Source organism: Hipposideros armiger, unplaced genomic scaffold (assembly GCF_001890085.2).
Source record: "Hipposideros armiger isolate ML-2016 unplaced genomic scaffold, ASM189008v1 scaffold_296, whole genome shotgun sequence".
Taxonomy (NCBI): Eukaryota; Metazoa; Chordata; class Mammalia; order Chiroptera; family Hipposideridae; genus Hipposideros; species Hipposideros armiger.
Genome location: NW_017731646.1, coordinates 2,091,539 through 2,111,823, shown reverse-complemented (window position 1 = coordinate 2,111,823; position 20,285 = coordinate 2,091,539). Strand labels below are relative to the sequence as shown.

The window sequence follows — 20,285 nt, the reverse complement described above, 5'->3', positions numbered from 1 at the left end:
AGGGCAGTGTCACTGGCCCTCATATGTGGGATCCAAACCGGGGCCCTCTGGCGTCCCAAGCCAGTTCTTAACCATCGTGCCACTCGGCCGGCCCTAAGGGCTTTCTTATAATTGATAATCACATAATAAATTTAAAAATCACATCTAATTGCTAAATGCCAGAACAAATAAAAGAATTTGGCTAAATTGTAACAAATTTTGTCAAGACAGTAAATTGGTTTACTTATTTATTATATGCCTCCCCCCAATAAAATGTACTCTCTGAAGGAAGAGATCTTGTCTGTTTTGTATATTGCTACATCCCTCACACCAAAAACTGGCATTTAGTGTGACAGTGAATGAATGAATGAATAAATGATGAATGAAGGATATTTCTGTAGGAATACCAGTCAGCAATACTGATGTCTAGGTGATAATTGTGGGGAGGTTGTTCTTTTAAATGACCACGGTCAATATAGCTTCCTGTAGGTACCCAGGAAAGACTTATATGGACTAAAATATATAATATAAAAATGTTGCTATCTTTTTAACAGACCCTAAATTTGTGAATTATGAAAATTAAACATCTTGAGTTTTTCCTGACAAAAATTTTCCTTATTAAATAACTCAGATACCAGTCACTTGAAATCCTTATCTAATACTTATAAAAATTATGTTTTAAAAGTAAAAATCTCTTTCTATTTTACTGCAACCTTTTTATGTATCTTACATTATAAGAAAGTAGTTTCTAAATATTATAAAAACACATGATTCAATGATAAATAACTCATTTTCCTGGATGGAAATATCTCCCATTTCAATAAAATATTATAAATTTACCTTTCTGCAGTAGTGGGTTCTTCAGAAAATTCAGTATCTGCTGAACTCCTCCTACTATTATTTGACCTCCAAGATGATGCCAAAGGAAGTTCTTCTGAAGACATAGGCCTTGGCCTTTGGCCAATCCCAGATGGTTGCTGTAAACCTGCAGACTGTTCTTCAGTGCTTAAAACAGCTATAATTGCTCTAATGGTAGCTTCATCAACCTGAGACCAAGGTTTAGATGGAGCCCTCATGCGGCGCAAAAATAAGCTGTGCCACTTCTGTCTGAGCTGCAGCAATAAACTGGCTGCCTGTAAAAAAATTGGTTTCTTCAGTTCAAATAGATACATGAAAAACGTATATCACACTTGCAAGACACCTATTTGTTTATTAGTTAAGGTCTGCAACTGTTTCCAAAGAACAAGTTTTACATTTCATATAATTTACTATTAATTCCATTATTTTTGTTGCATGAACGAAATAAAATTTCTTATTTACCCTATCTGAGGCACTAGAGACACAAAATCAAAAGAAACAGTTTAATGAGAGAGACAGTCAACAATGTGTGGTGGAGTGTGATTAATATGGAAAAACAACAGCAGGATAAATTAAGAAAAATAGATTTAGTTCCATTCATCTTTATCTTAGTGCTTGTAGAACATCCATATCATGATGTCCAGAAGGCAGCTGGATTCATAGGTCCAGAGAAAGGCCTAAGCTAGATATAGATAGACTTGGGAGTTATCAATGCATAAATGGTTACTAAATCTACATGTAGATGTACAGTCACTAGGAATTGTGCAGAGACAGCAAGAAGAGCAGAGTAAAGGAAGACTGGAGAACTGGCAAACATCTAACATTTTAGGCAGAAACACATACAGAAGAGTCAGTGAAAGAACCTAAGTAGGAATGACCTCTCCAGAAAGTAGAAGAATCAGGAAAGATAAATGTCACAGTAACTGGTGACAAAAAAATTGGGGTAGGGGTGAGGAGGAAAAATGGGGAAGGACAGAATTACAAAAAAAAAGGGAATGGACAACAGTACCAAAAACAAGAGAAAGGCCAGATTTGTCAAGGGCAGCAGGCTGGCTTGACAACATGGAGAACAATGTTGGCCTTGGCAAGTACAATTTCAACGAAGTGAAAGGCCAGTGGAAATGAAAGTGAAATTATAGTAGGTTGAAGTGATGAATGAATGAATGGTAAAAAAGTAAATCTAGCCAGTGTTGACCATTCACAGCTTAGCTGCCAATAAAATGATCTTTAAAAGTAGAGATGGAATTAAGGGAAGACTTTGTCAAGAAAATTTTTAATTTGAAAAGAAACATTCATCTTTCCCAAGTCAGAGATACATGAAAAGAGAAAACAGAATGAACTCACATCTTTCCCTTCGAAACAGTTATACAAAATAAAGGGAGTTCTTGTGTACCCAATACTCAATACTCGTATTTTCTTATATACACATAAATACTCAAATATAACAATGCTGAAATACTGCCCCACACCTAGTTTTTCAAATCTTCTATTCAAATAAACCCCAATACAGCAGAGAATGTATTAGGGACCTATGAAAACTGAAAAACAAGCTATATTTTCTAATACTAAGAGCTCAATATTAAAGATATAAATTTACCATATTGTATATCAATTCATACCAACTAAATGAAAGAAATTTATCACATTACTAAACAGCAACTTACCTCAGGCTCTAGTTTGAAATTGAGCCACTCATCAAGTTTCAAAGTTGCCAAACTAGCAGTAGTTCTATCTTCCATTTCACTATCACTACTGTCATTAGGAATGCCATCCACTGTTCAAACAAATATTGAAAGAAAAAAAATTGCACTTTTACCATCTTATAGCAAAAAAAGTAAGTAAATGCAGATACTTCATATTTACACAAATCCTCCTGATATACCAACAATTTGTATGGGAGTTCTCCAAACACAACAGGTCACAAATTTAATCTCAATATTTAAAAGGAAGAGGGGGAAAGACATTGTAAAGACTATAATCTCTAATCACAATGCATCATAACAAAACCAAAAAAAGACAAGAAATTTAAAAATCAAAACACAATCTTTAAATAATAACTAGATGAAGAAAACTAAGAACAAATTAAAGAAATAAAAACACTAAAAATAGTAGGAAAAAAACTGATACATTAGAAAAGACAAAACGGGATTAATAGTTAAAACTATAATCCAATTCCTTGAAAAGACTAATAGGGAGCTCTCTGGTAAATTCAACAAAGGGACAAGAAAGCGCAAATCTATCTACAAAATCAGAACTAAGAATAAGATTATAAAAATAAATATAAAATGGTTTAAGCTAAAAACATATACTATGCATAATTATAGAATAATCAATTTGAAACCTTCAAAGAAATGTATTTGTTTCTATAAAACAAACTGAAAGAACAAGTAATTACTAAAATTGAAAGAACAATAAATAGAAAAATTCAGACTATTTAAGAAATTAAAGCTGTCCTTAAAGAACAACAAAGAATTCCAGAACACCAAGTCTTTCAAACTTTCAAGGAATCAAGTAATGACCAACTCCATTAATTGAGACAAATCTGAACCGAACTCTAAAACCTAATAAAACCTAAAACCCAAAAGATACCTAAATGTGCACATGCATACACCACACAAATCCTATAGGTCAGCCTCCGTATGAACATAAAGTTAAGAATTTTAAATAAAATGCTAGCAAAATATTCAGCATTGCAATAAATTCTCCTTAGTCCAAGGAAGGTTTGTTTTGGAAAAAAATGATAATTCCATAAGAAAACATATCCACCACGTCAATAGGTTAACCAAATTCTGATTATATAAACAAACATTCAAAAGCTATTTAATAAATTCAACACATTTTAAAAATATTAAAAGCAGTACAACTCTTCCTTAATTTAATAAAATACTTTTATTAAAACAAAAATTAACATTATAATCAATGGTACTCTTTTCTATTTACACATTCACTTTAGGACACCCATTCTCATGTCTTTAATATTATCTACAAATTGATGATTTCCAAATTTGCATTGTTAGCCCAGGCTTCTTCCCTGAGCTCTAGATATGTAAATCCAACTGCCTCCAGAAAAAAAAAATCTCACTTAAGATGACTTAGCTGTCTCAAGCTTAACATGTCTAAAACGACTCTTGAGTTCTGCCCTCCACAACCTGCTCCTCCTAGTTTCCTCAATCTCAAGTAAGTGTAATCAATATTCAGCAAGCTACCATAGCCCAACCTGAGAGCTAATGACATGCCTTTCACTCATCACCCACACTCAATCCAGCAGTCACTAGTACTACCTCCAAAATAAATTTGAGTCTACGTCTCTTCCTATCAACTGCCACCACTGTAGTTCTGAGCCATCATTATTTATCATAAGACCACTGTAAAACCTCCAACCTGCTTCCTCCCTTCCATTCTTGCATCTTCTCACAGCAATCCATTCTCACAGTCAAAACGATCTTTTTGAACATAAATCACATCATGTCACTCCCTTACCTAAAAGGCTTCAGTGTTTCCCCTTATATTTACCATGCCTTACAAGCCCATGCCTTTCTTTCAACCTTATTCCACACTACTCTCGCCTTGATCATTGTGCTTCCAATTACATAACCTTTCTGTCAGTTCCTAGGTCATTCCCTAGTGCAGAATCTTGGCCCTTGACATCTTCTTCTACCTAGAGCTTATTTAAGTATCTTCACATGGCTGGCTTCTTCTCATACTGTAGGTCTCAGCTTAAATCACATCTCCCCAGAGAAACTTGTGTAGGGTCCCTTTCTAAAGTAGGTCAACGTTAAGGCAGCATTCTTTATTTCCTTCATAGTACCATGTAGGTAGCTTACTTTTTGCCATCTGTGTACCTCCCCACTACGAAGTAAACTCCTAAAGACTGAAACACCTTGTCTATCCTGTTTCCTGTTATGACCTCAATGCCTAGCACAACACCTGACACATAGTAGTTGCAGAATAAATATTTGCTGAGTCATCAAATAGCAAAAAAACTGGAAACAATCAAGATGTCCAACTGTAAAGAAACATTTTAAATGTATTATGCTACATTAATGTGGCAGAATATTTTACAGCCATTAACATAAAATATTAAAAATGTTTTTATGTTCTCTATAATGAAAATAGTAGAATATAAAACAATAGTATGAGCAAAATAATTTAAAATATTACACATATAGAAAAATATATAATATTAAACAATGTTTGCATAAGGGTAGTAAGATTATGGATGGTTATTATTATTATTATTTCCTTTAAACAATTACATTTATGTTAAACTATTATTAAATTCAGTGGAGGAGAAAAACAAAATTTCCTATCAGCAAGGTTAATCAAAAATGCACAAATCAATATCAAGTTACCTTAGAAATTAATTTCAAGAACAGTGGTATGCTTTAGTGTTTTCTAATTAGCCTTAATATATCAAAAGGGAGTTACTATTACATAAATTCCTGTAATTTCAAAATTTGGTTTAATAAAATGAAATATTTCATTTCAAATAGATTTTTATTTCCTTCCTAATACATTTACCTCGAAAGGATGAAGGTTCCTGAAGAGCATTACTTGCCAACCTAGCTGGTCCACAGAACACCAGTACAGTGACAGGTGTCACTGCCGAACAACATCTGATGTTAGCTATTCTATGGGCTCTGGTCATTTCATCATAAATAAGCCAATCTGTGGGCAATGCCTGAATTGCTGCAGCCTGACCATTGGCTGGAGGAATCTATTAGGAAAATAAATTTAAAAATTGTTAACTGTATTTATCACCTAATTTACTGACAACACTTTTAAAATGTAAAAAGTCCCTCAAAGAAATAGATAATGTACACCCAAGCACAAAGTAAAGCAAGTCATTGCTCATGCAGTTTGTACAAAATCCTCATTACTTAACACATTACCTTTTCCAACTCTAAGATTCAATCAAAATTTTGTTCCAATACTGAATTATACAAATATAACTAATTAATTTCTTAAAGCAGGTCAGTATTTGGAGTATTTTTTCAACCATCTAAATTAGTTTCACCTCAAGGACTAAGAGCATTAGAAATGTATTTTACCTTTTTATATTGAGGCTGACTGAGAACTGAAGTGGGATGGAACCGTACTTTTTTCTCCTTTGGTCCTGTCAATACTACATTCTCTCTGTCCACATGGACTAAATTAGGATACATGCCTGCCACCAATGCAGCTTTAACGACAGCCCAATTCTCGGAATTTGTGTTAACATCTCGAATGTCGCCACCACCTCGTGCTCTAACAAAACCTAGAAAGAGGGGAAAAAAAAAAAACCACACCAACTTTTTCTATTGTTCAAAATATACTTATAAATTTGTGTGTTTTTTTACAAAAAAATAGTATAACCTATGTAAGTTTAATGATATTCAAATTTCAGAATAATTAACAAAATCTCATTTGGAAAGTTTAAAATACAGAATCAATGTTCTAAGAAAGTTTAGGTTTGTTCAGGCTAAAGAAAGTAGAGGATTCATTGGGGACTTAGAAACTTTTAAAAAATACATATTCTTGCAATAAAGTTCTTCATAAGCTGCTATCAGAAACACAATAAAATCATAGCTGAAAACCCAAATCATTCTTGTGACAAGCATTAATAACATTTTGGTTATGATAGACAATAATTCTAGAGGTGAAATCGAGTAAATACAGAGTATTCTTGCTTGAATTTCAAAAGTCCCCATATTTGAGAAAACTCTAAATCCTCTGGTTCATTTCTTATATTACTTTGGCACTTCAGCTAATTCAGGCTCTGGTAATTTTCTAGCTATTTCTTCAATGTACTACGCTACACAAAAAGAAATTCAAAGAAGCATTCTAGAATAAAATAGCAACACTGGCATTCTCTGAAAAAGAAAAATCAAAGTGCCTTCATGCAATTACTTGTTTTATGTTCCAAAAATATGAAGACCAGCATTCATATCAATCTACTTAAATTTTTATAATTTTTATTTCATAGAGCTAAATAATTATTTAATAGTGATAAAATATAACTATAATATTTAAATTGATCTTTGCCAACAAATACATTATAAATTGCTCATTGCCAACAGTATCAAAAGGTATTCATACAGGGCTTGCCAAGTGGCACGTCGGTTAACAGCTGGCTTGGGACGCCAACTCTGAGCAGCAGCACCCCAGTTCGGATCCCACATGAGGGACAGTGACACTGCCCTCTACAGCTAAGATGGTGAACAACAGCTCAACCTGGAGCTGGGCTGCCATGAGTCGCCATCAACAGCGTAGGCTGCAGCCCCTGCAGCAGTGGGCTGCCATAAGCTACTGTGTGTGGCCGGCAGCCAGTGTGAGCTGCCAAGAGCCACCATGAGAGGCAGTCAACTGATCTGCATCACCCGGGAAGAGCACAATGATAATACCAACACAGGCCAGTGAAGCAATGTCCTCCACAACTAGACTGAAGAACAAAAGAACAGCAACTTGTCTGTTCCCCTTCCCCCGATTCCCCAGTGCTGTTCCCCTCCCCCAAACCCCAATAAAATCTTAAGGAAAAAGAAAAAAAAAAGTTATTCATACATTTTTCTGCTACAGCTTCTGCAATATCATATTTTTTTAATCAACAAACGAAAGTTGAGGTCACACAGAAATCTACAAAGCAGTTCATAAATAGAAGATATACAACAATGTGATAATGCCATAAAAATAATTACAAGATGGCATGAGTTAACACTACAAAGACTATGAGGTATGGGCAGGGTACTCTCAGTGGTTTAAATAGATTCTTTGGGAGAAAACTTTACCTGATGCTCTAAGTTGACCAAGCAGCTGAGTTCTCATGCCTATGATTATTTCCATGGTAGCTTGTGAAAGAAAATTCTTTTCACAAAAGGCTCGCTCCCATCCATCACTTCGTGCTTTCTGCCATGCCTATAAAAATATAATTATATAACATGATACATTTACCAATCACTTCTTAGGTAGCAAAGTAACTGAAAAGAACTACATTAGCCACTCAAGGTCAATTCTCCTTCTAATTATTTTATAAGATCTAAGACTTTATTAAAAAAAAAACAAAAACAACTTATAGATATAGAGAACAAATTGGGGGTTGCCAGTAGTGGGCAGGAGGGGTAAAGGTGGTCAAAAGACACAAAGTTCCACTTATAAAATAAGTTTAAGTCCTGGGGATTAAGTTGCAGTGTGATGGTGACTATAGTTAATAACACTGTGCTGTACATTTAGAAGTTGCTAAGAGAATAGGTTTTTCTAAATAAAATATTTTTTTCTTTTTAAAGATTTTATTGGGGAATTGAGACAGGGGAACAGCATTGGGGAATCTGGGAAGGGGAACAGACAAGTTGCTGTCCTTTTTGTTCTTCAGTCTAGTTGTGGAGGACGTTGCTTCACTGGCCCATGTTAGTATTATCATTGCACTCTTCCGGGGTGAGGCAGTCGCTTGCTGCCCATTGGATAGCCACTCACGGCGACTCACTCATGGCAGCCCAGCTCCAGGTCAAGCTGGTATTCACCATCTTAGCTGTAGAGGGCGCAGAGTCACTGGCCTGCATGTGGGATCCAAACCGGGGCCCAGCTGCTCAGAGCTGGTATCGCAAGCCAACTCTTAACCAACCCGCCACTCGGCTGGCACTAAATAAAATTTTTTATTTGAGATATAATTGACATACAACTTTATATTAGTTTCAGGTACAACATAGTGATTCAATATTTGTATATATTGTGACATGATCTCTGCAATAAGTGTAGTTAACAGACTAGGGAGTAGATCTTATAAGTTCTCATCACAAGAGAAAAATAATTGTAACTATGTGTGATGATAGATGTTAACTAGACTTACTGTGGTGATCATTCTGCAATATATACAAATATTGTATCACTATGTTGTACACATTAAATTTATGTCAATTATACCTCAAGTTTTAAAAAATAACTTAAAAATTAAACATAAAAAATAAAATCTAAACTTTATGACTAAAATTTATCATTAGTTAATTTATACTCAATTGCTATGAAAGCCAATGAGTTTATAAAATCCCAATGAAAACTAAGTATCAGCTAACCTAAATGACCAGCTATGCAAAAATATTTACCTTTCGGATACATCTGCTAATTTTCTTCCACCAAAGTATGGAGGCTTTTAAACTAAGTCATCATAATATCATTTATATCTAAGAACCATGCCACTCTATTTCTCCAAAAATAACCTCTGCATCAGCCTCCTAATCGGTCTGAGAATGGAAAGTGGGATTTCTATAAACCATCAATGTGCAGTATTAAAAAGCTCCTCTTTGAAAATGAGTTCTCTGCCGGCTAAGTGGCTCATTAGTTAAGAGTTGGCTTGGGAGTGTGAGCTCTGAGCAGCAGGTCCACTAACTCAGATCCTACATGGGCCAGTGATGCTGCGCCCTCTACAGCTAAGATGGTAAACAACAGCCCGACCTGGAGCTGGGCTGCTGTGAGTTGCTGGCGACGGCGTAGGCTGCAGTGGGGCTGCAGTGGGCTGCCGTGAGCTACCTGAGTGACCGGCAGCCAGCATGAGTGGCTGGCAGCTGGCATGAGCTGCCATGATCGGCAGTCCAATGGCCGGTGACCGAATGCCTCACCAGGGAAGAGCACAATGATCATAATACCAACATGGGCCAGTGAAGTCCTCCACATTTTGTTCTCCTTTTGAAGAACAAAAGGACAGCAACTTGTCTGTTCCCCTTCCCTGATTCCCCAGTGCTGTTCCCCTCCCCCAATTCCCCAACAAAATCTTTAAAAAAAAAACAAACATCCAGAATGAATCAGGTCGAATTGTATAATAAATTTCATTTTGAAAAAAAAAAAAGAAAATGAGTTATCTTGCTTTGAAAGACCAAAGCAGTCATTTATTCTCTCTGCTTTTGAAGGAGCTAGAGAAAAAGCAGAGAAGACAGCAATTCTTCAAATTTCCCTCTAAGTGTTATCAGTCAACTGAACTCTAATACATGGTATCTAACAGACACAGCTAATTGCAATGCACCATCCCTTGTTCAATAATGCTCATAAAAGAGTTTGCAATTATGTTTTTAAATTGTATGTACTGTAAAAATTTTGTATGCCTGGAAAAGAATACTTTATACATATACAAAATGAAAATTATTAAAAATGTACAGGCAGAGCCTACACTCAAGAGAATTCAAGGATAAATAACATGTCTACCTTTTAAAAAAAATAACATATTCCTCCCTACATAACTAAATTTGTAAATTATATATAATTTCCCTTATTCAGAGTCCCACTTTCCTTCTTTTCTTTCCCATTTAGCACTTTCCTCAATTTCTCACCTCTATTAATAGGTTTTAAATGATTTTTGGATTTTACTTTATAATAGTAAGTTCTTAGTATAGTGTCTTAAGCATATAAGAAAAAGATGTACTCCAAAATATCAATAGATATTAAATTAAATTCAAGATTATTCTTTTCCAAGTTTTGTTCTATATACTTTGAATAACATACAGTGTTTCTTAACTGAAATTTTAGAGCATTGCTTGCTCAAGCTATGATTGTAAGATAAGGAACTTGGATATTAAAAATAAATACAAATATAAATAAAGTAGATACATACATACATACAATATATGTATTCCTACAAGGGGAAAAAAAATAAGAGAAAAACTGTGAAATTTTAACATATTAACAGTAGGAAGTTTGTTTTTCTGGGCTATTAATAAAATGTGACTTTATAATGAAAGAAAATTAATAGAATCATATCTATTTGTTTAATTTGTTATGCTTATCCCAGAAATGTGTTTAACCAGCAGCATTTTCAGAAATAAAATAATAGTACCTGGAATGCTCTGAGAAGTGCCATATGATCACTGAAAGTTCCTGCAGTGAAACGTTTCCTACAAAGCATAGCTGCACGTTTTTGAGAGGCCTGGGTTGGCAGGACAAACGGATCCCGATAGGCTAGTGTGCAGGCAATTGTAAGAATGGGGTCCAAGCACTTTAAAACAACAGCACATAGGACCATTTTACCAAGATGTGGTTCTACTGGCAAGTCAGCCAAATGATATCCCAGTTCAGTGAGATCTTCCCATGCATCCATTGCATCTATTGTCTAAATAAAAGGATACAAAATAGAATTTGACATGACCAAAAACTATGTTTAATCAAACCACATACTTAAAAAAAAACTGTAAGAAAGAAATAAGAATATAAATTTTCTTTTGGTATCACATCTCAAAAAATACATGTTTTGCTTCAAATACATAAAAAAGAACTATATCTACTATTTTACTATAACTACCAAAACAGTATGATTCAAAGTACATGATTATTTAGGATAATTTTTTAAAGTACAAAATTAGTTAAGATATATTTTCATTTGGTTTAAATTTCAAGTAAAATAGTCATATAAAATAAAATTATTAATACACCAACCTTAAGCATTTGTACAGCATTTCTTACAATTAAAGCTGGTGGAGGTTCAGGAGCTTTCATAAGGAAATCAGCAATAGAACAATTAACTGGGGCTAACAGCTTGGTATGTAAACAAAGTTCCTGTAAATAAGAATAGCAAATAATTTTGAAATACTGAAATTTAGGTAGGTTTACTTTTAATTCTTTTGATGAACCTCTATACCATTTTCCATTGGTAGTTACAAAATAGTCAGGGGGATTTAAAGTACAGCACAGGGAATATAGTCAGCAATATTGTAATAACGATGTATGGTGCCAGGTGGATACTAGACTCATTAGGGGACCACTTCATAAATTACATAACTGTCAAACCACTATGCTGTATACTTGAAACTAATATAAAATAATACTGAATGTCAACTGAAATTGAAAAATAAAAAATAATATATTACATAAAATATTGAAATTTAGAATCAATTTTTATTTTTAAAGAAATCACGGAAACTATAGTCCCCAAACAAAAACTAAGAGTCTCTGACTAAAATGAACAATAGAGGGAACAATGTCTTTCTGTGAAAGATGGGCTCATACTTTGCCCTAGATGCCAAAACTTTTATAAACACTCTCCATCAACTCATATCAAGATTATCATTGCCACCACTGGCAATGTCTCCTCACATAGTTCTTATACATAACAATAAGAGATACTATCCAAAAAATCTTTTTTCTTTATATTACATTCTGTAACCTTTTATCCATTCAACAAATATTTAAGTGCTTACTAGGTGCTAGGCACTATGCAGCAAGTTGGAGAAAAAAAAGAGAACAGGTAGACTGTCAGGCAAGTGTCTGCCCTCATGGAGTTTTCATTGTGTGTGAAAACAGAATAATTATATAATTAACTCCCTAATTATAGTTGTGCTATGTAATAAATGCTATGAAAGATACAGGGAGCTAAATAGGTAAAACAAAAGATTTAATCAGGTTCAGGAACAAGCAGAAAGCGGCAATGGGAAAATGACACTTAAACTAAGATGTAAAGGCTGAGTAGGAGTTAATTATAAAAAGAGTAAGGGGAGGAGTCTACACAGAAAAGATAGCACATATGAAGGCCCTAAGATAGAAAGAAACAAGATGCGTTTAGGAAAATGAAAGTATTGGTATGAGTAGAGAGAAGACAAAAGGAAAAGAATTAAAAAATTAAAACTGAAGACACAAGCAGAAGAGATAATTTAGGCACTTGTTAAGAATTTTGTATTCTGTTCTAAGAGGAACAGAAACTGGATGAAGTCATCTAGGTACTTAGATGCCAAGAACATGATCCAGTGTCTCTTTAAAGGTTTGGAAGTTAGCATCTAGCTCAGGACACCAAAGAATCAAATTAACGTACTGCTGGTAGTTTCCCCTAAAAACTACAATGTCTGGCTATTCCATAAAATTGGGAAATCTAAAGGAAAATAATAAAGGCCAGAAAATGTCAGTTCCAAATCTACCAAGGTAATCTCAGCATCTTAAACTGAGACTTTGGTATTATTTTTTGGACTTTAAATAATTTGTTTTAATCCTCATTGAGAATGTAAAAGGTGAACACCATATAGTTGACAGGCTCTTAGAATGTTGCACAAAAACAAACAATATACTTATAAACTATACCATAATTCAAATGCACCCAAGTAATTCTTTAAAATTTTGGAGGTTTATGGATTAAATTTTCTTATATAGAAAAAAATATTAGTTATATACATAACCACCCTCTATAATATATATTTTATAATTTTGTTTTATAAATTGATTATTTAAAAGCCCAATCAGCATAAATTGAAACAGTCCCTCTCCTCCCTCACCAACAAAAATAGCCTTTTAGAGTAAAGTAAACTTCTACCTGTAATGGCATTCTCAAAAGTTCTGGGGTCTGAAATTCCAACATATTCTGGAATCGGAGTCTACTGAACAGACGGAAACAAATTCCAGGTCTACATCGCCCTGCCCTTAAAAGTAAAATAGAAAATTAAGACTCATACAAGGAATAAAGACTATACTAAGGAAACTGTATAACCAATGTGATTTAGGAGACAGAACAATGAACCAGTATCAGGACATCTGAGTTTAATTAAATCCTCACTCTTATCCCCTATGATACTTATCCCCTATGAATCCTTTCAGAAATTGCTTCACTTGTGTAGGACTCAGTTGCCTCATTTATAAAGTAAGACTCATGAATAATACCTATCTGATATACCTTCCAGAATAATGGTAAAAATAAAACATTACATATTAAAATGAGTAAAAAATAAAGCATGAATAAATATATGGTAATTTAATCAACTTTACTAAGCTGATACCAAGCACTGTGTTCAGGCCCTCTAATGAGAGTTGTACAAATTATGCATTACACAACTCCAAGGGAGTGTCTTGTACCCCATCATTATAAAGACTTGTATGATTTTCTGGGAATTAACAGAAAAATATCTCGAGGGAAAAGTAGTCTCTTAATTTCACCCAAAGTCGCTAGATCTGCTAATGGCAGGGTTGAATACGAGTGCTAAGTGATAAAGATACAGAAATATCCCTATCCTCACAAAGCTCACAGTCCAGAGTGACAAACATAAATATAACACAGTGTGATACAAGTTACAAAATCTGACATTTTTGACCATTCCTTCATCAAATACTTCCCTCACTTTCCCTAGCCAGCCTTCTCTGAGATTTCTATCTTTGCCCAGTCCTTAAATGCTGATGATCCTGAGGTTTTCCTCAGACTTCTGCTCTCATTACTTTACCCTCTCCCAAAGTGATCTTTGTCTTCCTCCTGACTGTAATTCCATACATCTAGATCTCCTTGTCCTAATACCTATACTACTGAAGTCTCTTTCTTAGCTCCACTTGATTTTCACAGTGAATTCAAACTCACAACCACCAAAAGTTAATTCTCCCCAACATAACCACTCTTCCCATTTTCCCTATAGGACAATGGCACCACCATCCACAAAATTTTCTACGACAGACACCTGTATGGCATCCTTGACTCCACTCTATTCCTTATCTCTCACCCCCTGGGCAGATGATCACCAGTATTATTCTCCTTAATATCTTGAATTAATTACCTTTACTTCTCTTTATTTCTACCACCACTATAACAACCCAGGCTACTCTCATCTCTCCCTTACTGTAAATGGAATTATTAATGAAGAAGCTTCCCACCATTTGTGTCTCCACCAATTCATTCTTCAAAGAGCTGAAAGAATTCTATAATCCCACCATCCCCTGGTTTATTACAGACAGGTGCACGTGCAAGAGAGAGAGCGAGAACACAAAATGGTCTCTAAGGACCTACCTATAACTTAACCTCTTTCCATTCATTTCTTACTATTCTCTTCTAAACTCAACTCCATCCAAACAACTTTCTTGCTCATTATTGCTTTTAGGACTTTGGGTATGCTTTCCCTATGCCAGAGATAACTTTCCACATCTCTTTAGTCGTATTTACCTCAGGTTCTACCTTAACTCCTCTAGAAGTATTATCCAGTTGTAGCACAGTTCACATAGTATTAAAATTGCTCAATTTATTGGACTCCAAGATGGACTGCAACATTCCCCCCACCTCAAACTTTACCCAAAAGACTATAATTTATTCATCATTTCATCCCTAACACTCAAACAGTGAAGGCTATACATAAAATATCTGTTGAAAAAAGTGACAATGATTATTTCCACAATTTCTGATTTTTATCCCTGATAATATATTAGTAACAGCACAGAAATCCAGCTCAATGTGTCAAGCCGCACTTTGTCATAGAGGGAAACTAACACAATAGCCAAAGCAAAGCCCTCAAGGGCATTCTATGAAGTTACAAAGTACAGGAATAACGCAGTCACCATCTTCAGCACGTGACACATTCTTTTAAAATCAGGATTTGATGTTTTCCTGTTAGTTAAAATGCAAGGAAAATTAGTCAAATAACTACTGAAAAATATACTATTAAATCTTGCCTTTTTAAACAGGAAAAATGAAAGCATGTACTAAAATAAATAGTCAAACTACAAAAAAATACAAAATAAGAATTAGGTCTTCCTTCCTTCAAGAGCCCCACAGATCCTCTTTCTCAGAGTCAACAACTGTTTTGTAATGTTTCTCGCAGACTTAATGCATTTGTATCTAAATATATATACAAACACATACATATATATTTTAGCACAAGGGAATACAAGACACATATTCTAGATTTTACTTTTTTCAATTAATGATATATTCCAAAAACTCATTCCACATAAAAACATATACATCTATATCTTTCCTTTTAACAGTTACCAGTATACCACTGTGTAACTATAATTTTTTTTTTTTAAGATTTTTATTGGGGAATTGGGGGATGGGAACAGACAAGTTGCTGTCGTTTTGTTCTTCAGTCTAGTTGTGGAGGACGTTGCTTCACTAGCCCAAGTTGGCACCATCATTGTGCTCTTCCTGGGCGAGACAAATCAGTTGCTGGCTTCTGGACGGCCGCTCACTGCGGCTGCTGGCCGCTCACGCTGGCTGCTGGCTACACACGGTAGCTTATGGCAGCCCACTGCAGCCTACGCCGTTGCCGGCGACTCACGGCAGCCCAGCTCCAGGTTGAGCTGTTGTTCAGCATGTTAGCTGTAGAGGGCAGTGTCACTGGCCCTCATATGTGGGATCCGAACCGGGGCCCTCTGGCATCCCAAGCGAGTTCTTAACCATCGCGCCACTCGGCCGGCCCTAACATAACTTATTTAACTGCTTCGCTATTGATAAACACTACAGTGTTCCCAAACTTGTCACTATTACAAACAATGCTACAAAAAACATTCTTAAACACACATCTTTGCACACATGTGCAAGTATACTCAGGATAAATTATGAGAAGTGGAATCCACTGTCAAAGGATAGATTTGGATAAACAGTTTCAAATTGCCCTCTGAAGAAATCTCATCAATATACACTCCCACTAGCTAACTATGAAAGCCTACACGCTTTTGCCAACTCTGTTGTGTGTACTGTTAAGCATTTTCATCGATGTTAATCTGATAAGCAAAAAACAGTACCTTATTAATTTGCAATTCTTTTAGTATATACAGGGTGGTATATGTGAAGTTAATGTATTGGTCTTCATTAATTGATTTTAAAAAGATTTTTGTAGAATACAAAAATTAGTCCTTTGTCCTGTGTTACAAATATTTAGCATTTTTGCTTGTATTTTTGTGTTTTAATTTTCTTACATCTTCTCAGTATAGATTCTACCAGGCAAAATTTTTCATTTTAATATAACCTGAATTTGATTTTTTTTAAGTATTAAAATAGTGTGCTTTACAAAAATAATATAAAAATTAAGAGTAACATGAAAATTTTAACATTTTATACAAAGTAGAATATATATTGAAGAAATTGAGTGAAATGTACATTAAGTATACATTACCTGCCTTTTCGCTGTATGGCACTAGCTTTGGAAATCCACACCATTTTTAACATTGTAACAAAATTCAGTGCATCAAAGGATTTCTGTAATATTTAAATCATCTTCATGTTAAAATATCAAAGATATTTAAGAAGAAATTTAAAACATTACAAATATATTTTAATATGTAAGTTTAATTTAAAGCCCCTCTTGATTAGATAATTAGAATAGGGTACTAACTTTTTTTTTTAATCCAGGTTTCTGGCTACAAACATGAAAAAGAATGAAAACTAACCTCAGAAGAGCTATAAAACTTCCTCATTCTGTGCCTTGCTGAGCTATTTGTTGCTTTCTGCTATAGCTGGATAATAATAATGGTCAGTACTCATAAGGATCAAGACTGGGAAAAACTGATTTACTCTCATCATATCATTTTCTGTCTGATTTACATCATTGTGGGGAATATAAATGACCTGGGAAAGACAGTTTTCTGAAATACTTTCCAGGGAGCTAGTATGGAGGAATAGCATTACCAGCAATCACTAAACCAATCCTATCCCAAGTGAAACAATTTTAACCCCTTCCATTTTACCTCCTGCTGAGCTACTGATGCAGTTAGCCTATCCAGAATGTTACAGCCCTCTCATACTTCCTCAAAAAATCTGAAGTGAAAATTTACTGTGGAGAAATATTTTAAAATACTGCCTTTCTAAATAAAATATATACATACTTAAATCATTCAGTGACTTACACTTTCCCTTTCAAAAACTAACTATATAGAACAAATACAAATGTGTCCTCATAATAGTTTAATTGTGGAATTTTTAGAAAAGATGTTGCTTATTTAGTTTTTAATAAAATGTTACATTTCTCAACATTGTATGTAAAATAACTTTTGACACTACCATCATGTTCTAAACCATCGTTTACTTGATAAATAACACCTAAAGAAATTAATTTCTAATATATTCAAAATATATTTCATTAGCTTTAGATAATTTTAGGGCAATAAAATCTGAATTTTTATTGGCTCACTATTCAGCCTTTTAGTGATATTACTCATCATAATCTTCCTATAAAAAATAAAATTTTCCCTCCTTTATAGTATCCAACTATAATAAAATGTTCAAGTTTTATAATAAAATTTTATTTTCTATAAACTATTCCTAAAAATTACATTGAAAAATTATAAAATAATTAACAAACTTTTCAAATTAAAAATAATCATTTATATCCACTAGAACAGACATAATTTGCCTCCTACAACATGGATAGTATTTCCTTGAAAAATCGACTACCTCTATTATTGTCAATTCTTCCAGTGAAAGGATCTACCAAAGTTAAGGGTACTGAGAGCTGCCAGGCATTCCAATACTAAAAAGAAATAAATGCTGCCTTTTATTTATATCAGGGGCTGGTACTAAATATTTTAGCCTTTGCAGAGGGCCTCTGCTGCAATTACTCAAATCTGCCACTACAATGCAAAAGCAGCCACAGATAATAGGTAACAGAGTAGACATGGCAGTGTTTCAATGAAATTTATTTTTATAAAAGCAGGTAATGGGCCCATGATTTTATTTTCTTTCTCTCATCATGTTTCTCTTGCACTAAATACCTTTTGAATACCTATTTTATGTGGAGCACTGCAGATACAACAATGAACAAGAAGGACATAGGCCATTCCCACGTGTAGGAGGAAAACATTCAAAATATGTAATCAAATTCCCACACTATTTGGCAAAATTTTCACTGTAACTAGCCAAACCTTTTACTTTCTTCCCAATATTTAGTGAGAAAAAGCTAATTGTTTTTGTAACATTTGTTAAATATAAAAAGATAGAGTCTATATACTGATTTATTTAAGGTAGAACATTCACTTTAGTGTTAAATTTATTTAGAACCAGAAATTTTCCCATTAAAGAGAATTCTATTTATAAAAGCCATTTTTTGAATGGAATTTAACTTTCTTCATTTGAGTTGAACATATAACTTATCCATACATACCTCTTTCACCTTACCAGAATCAATAACAAAGACAACATCATTGACTGTGATACTGGTTTCAGCAATATTGGTGGAAAGGATCTGCAATGGGATGTTATGTTATAGTTAATATGAAAACAGAACCAATGACTAATAAAATGGAAAAAAGAAGATTTTATGAAGCTTACTATTTTTCGAACACCTGCAGGTGGGTTTTTTAATACTTTCTTTTGATCAGATGTTTGCATATTTGAATGAAGCATAAAGACTTGATATCTGTTGACAATTAAAGAATAAAATATACTCTGGTACCTATTTTTTATTTAAAGCAATAAATATAAAGCTTTAGCTTTTACCTATGCGTACTGTCAGCAAATCGCTTGTCATCAAAAAGGATGCGATCCCTCAGTCCAACAATTTCATCATATCCAGGTAAGAAAATTAATATTGCACCTTGGAGAAGAAGAATTTCTTTTAATATTAAATATCAGTGTAAAACCAGAACCAATCAACAGAATTAGCTACAATGAATTATGTCACATGTTTTCAAGTACTGATAAACTGACATATAAAATGACAGTTAAGAGATTATGCATGATTATGAAGGGAATTATATAAAAATTTGTACACACAAAACATTCATTTTTAAATCAAGTATATACATTTTTGTTCCAGGTTTTTTAGACAATACTTATTTACCAGCATCACAACTATGGCAGATATTGTATAGAAGATGCATGATCAAATCCAAGTCTACTTTTTCATCATCAAAACTGTGATGATAAGCTTTCAGGAGCTCTCTGTCTTCTGCACTGAGGTCACTTCCATTTGTATGAACCAGAGAACTTTCATCTAGATTTCCAAATTCCAATGAAGCACTAAAAAACAAACAAAAAAGACCAAGTCAATTTTCATTCAAAAGAGTAACCCTTTAAAGGCCAATGAGTCCCATTATGTCCTTCTTCAAATTTTCAATATACACTAAAGAGGATAAGTGATACTTAATGTTCCAGCTATAATATAATTCATGTTTGGGCTTCAAGTACATTATTTAAAAATGTAGCCATAAGTGGACATTTCTCCAAAGAAAATATGCAAATGGCAAATAAGTACATGAAAAGATGTTCAACATTATTAGTCATCAGAAATGAAAATCAAAACCACAACGAGATACCACTTTACACCCACTAGGATGACTGTAAGTGTTACAGAGGGTGTGAAGAAATTGGAACCCTCATACATTGCTAGTGAGAATGTAAAATATAGTACAGCCACTTTTGAAAACAACGTGACAGTTCCTCAAAATGTTAAACGTAGTTTTACGATATGCCCCATCAATTCACCTCTTAGGGATAAATGCAAAACAAATAAAAATATTTGTCCACATAAAAATTTGTATACAAATGTTCATACCAGTATTACTTGTAACAGTCAAAAAGAGGAAACAACCAAAATGTTCAGCAATTGATGAATGGATAAACAAACTGCAGTCTATCCATGGAACAGAATGTTAATCAGAAATGCTACAACATGGATGAACATTGAAAACATTATGCTAGTGAAAGAAGCCAATAACAAAAGACACATATTATATGATTCCAATTATATGAAAGGTCCAGAATAGACAAATCTATAGAAACAGGAATTAAGTTAGTGGTTGCCTAAAGCTGGAAGAGTGGGGGG

The 20,285-nt window shown here is 34.0% G+C and overlaps 1 protein-coding gene across 4 annotated transcripts in view; it reads right to left on the bottom strand.

The window, feature by feature from the left end:
• YTHDC2 (YTH N6-methyladenosine RNA binding protein C2) overlaps positions 1-20,285 on the bottom strand; it is a 65,481-nt gene that overhangs the window by 13,512 nt on the left and 31,684 nt on the right. For all 4 annotated transcript variants that reach the window (XM_019659137.1, XM_019659138.1, XM_019659140.1 and 1 more), the window contains 13 exons: positions 19,302-19,480; positions 18,959-19,055; positions 18,791-18,878; positions 18,624-18,704; positions 16,641-16,723; positions 13,088-13,193; positions 11,227-11,346; positions 10,631-10,903; positions 7,602-7,728; positions 5,889-6,094; positions 5,359-5,554; positions 2,502-2,611; positions 820-1,112 (listed from right to left, as the gene is read on the bottom strand). In XM_019659137.1, the coding sequence (XP_019514682.1) occupies positions 820-1,112; positions 2,502-2,611; positions 5,359-5,554; positions 5,889-6,094; positions 7,602-7,728; positions 10,631-10,903; positions 11,227-11,346; positions 13,088-13,193; positions 16,641-16,723; positions 18,624-18,704; positions 18,791-18,878; positions 18,959-19,055; positions 19,302-19,480 (1,959 nt within the window). The remainder of the gene's footprint in view (positions 1-819; positions 1,113-2,501; positions 2,612-5,358; positions 5,555-5,888; positions 6,095-7,601; positions 7,729-10,630; positions 10,904-11,226; positions 11,347-13,087; positions 13,194-16,640; positions 16,724-18,623; positions 18,705-18,790; positions 18,879-18,958; positions 19,056-19,301; positions 19,481-20,285) is intronic.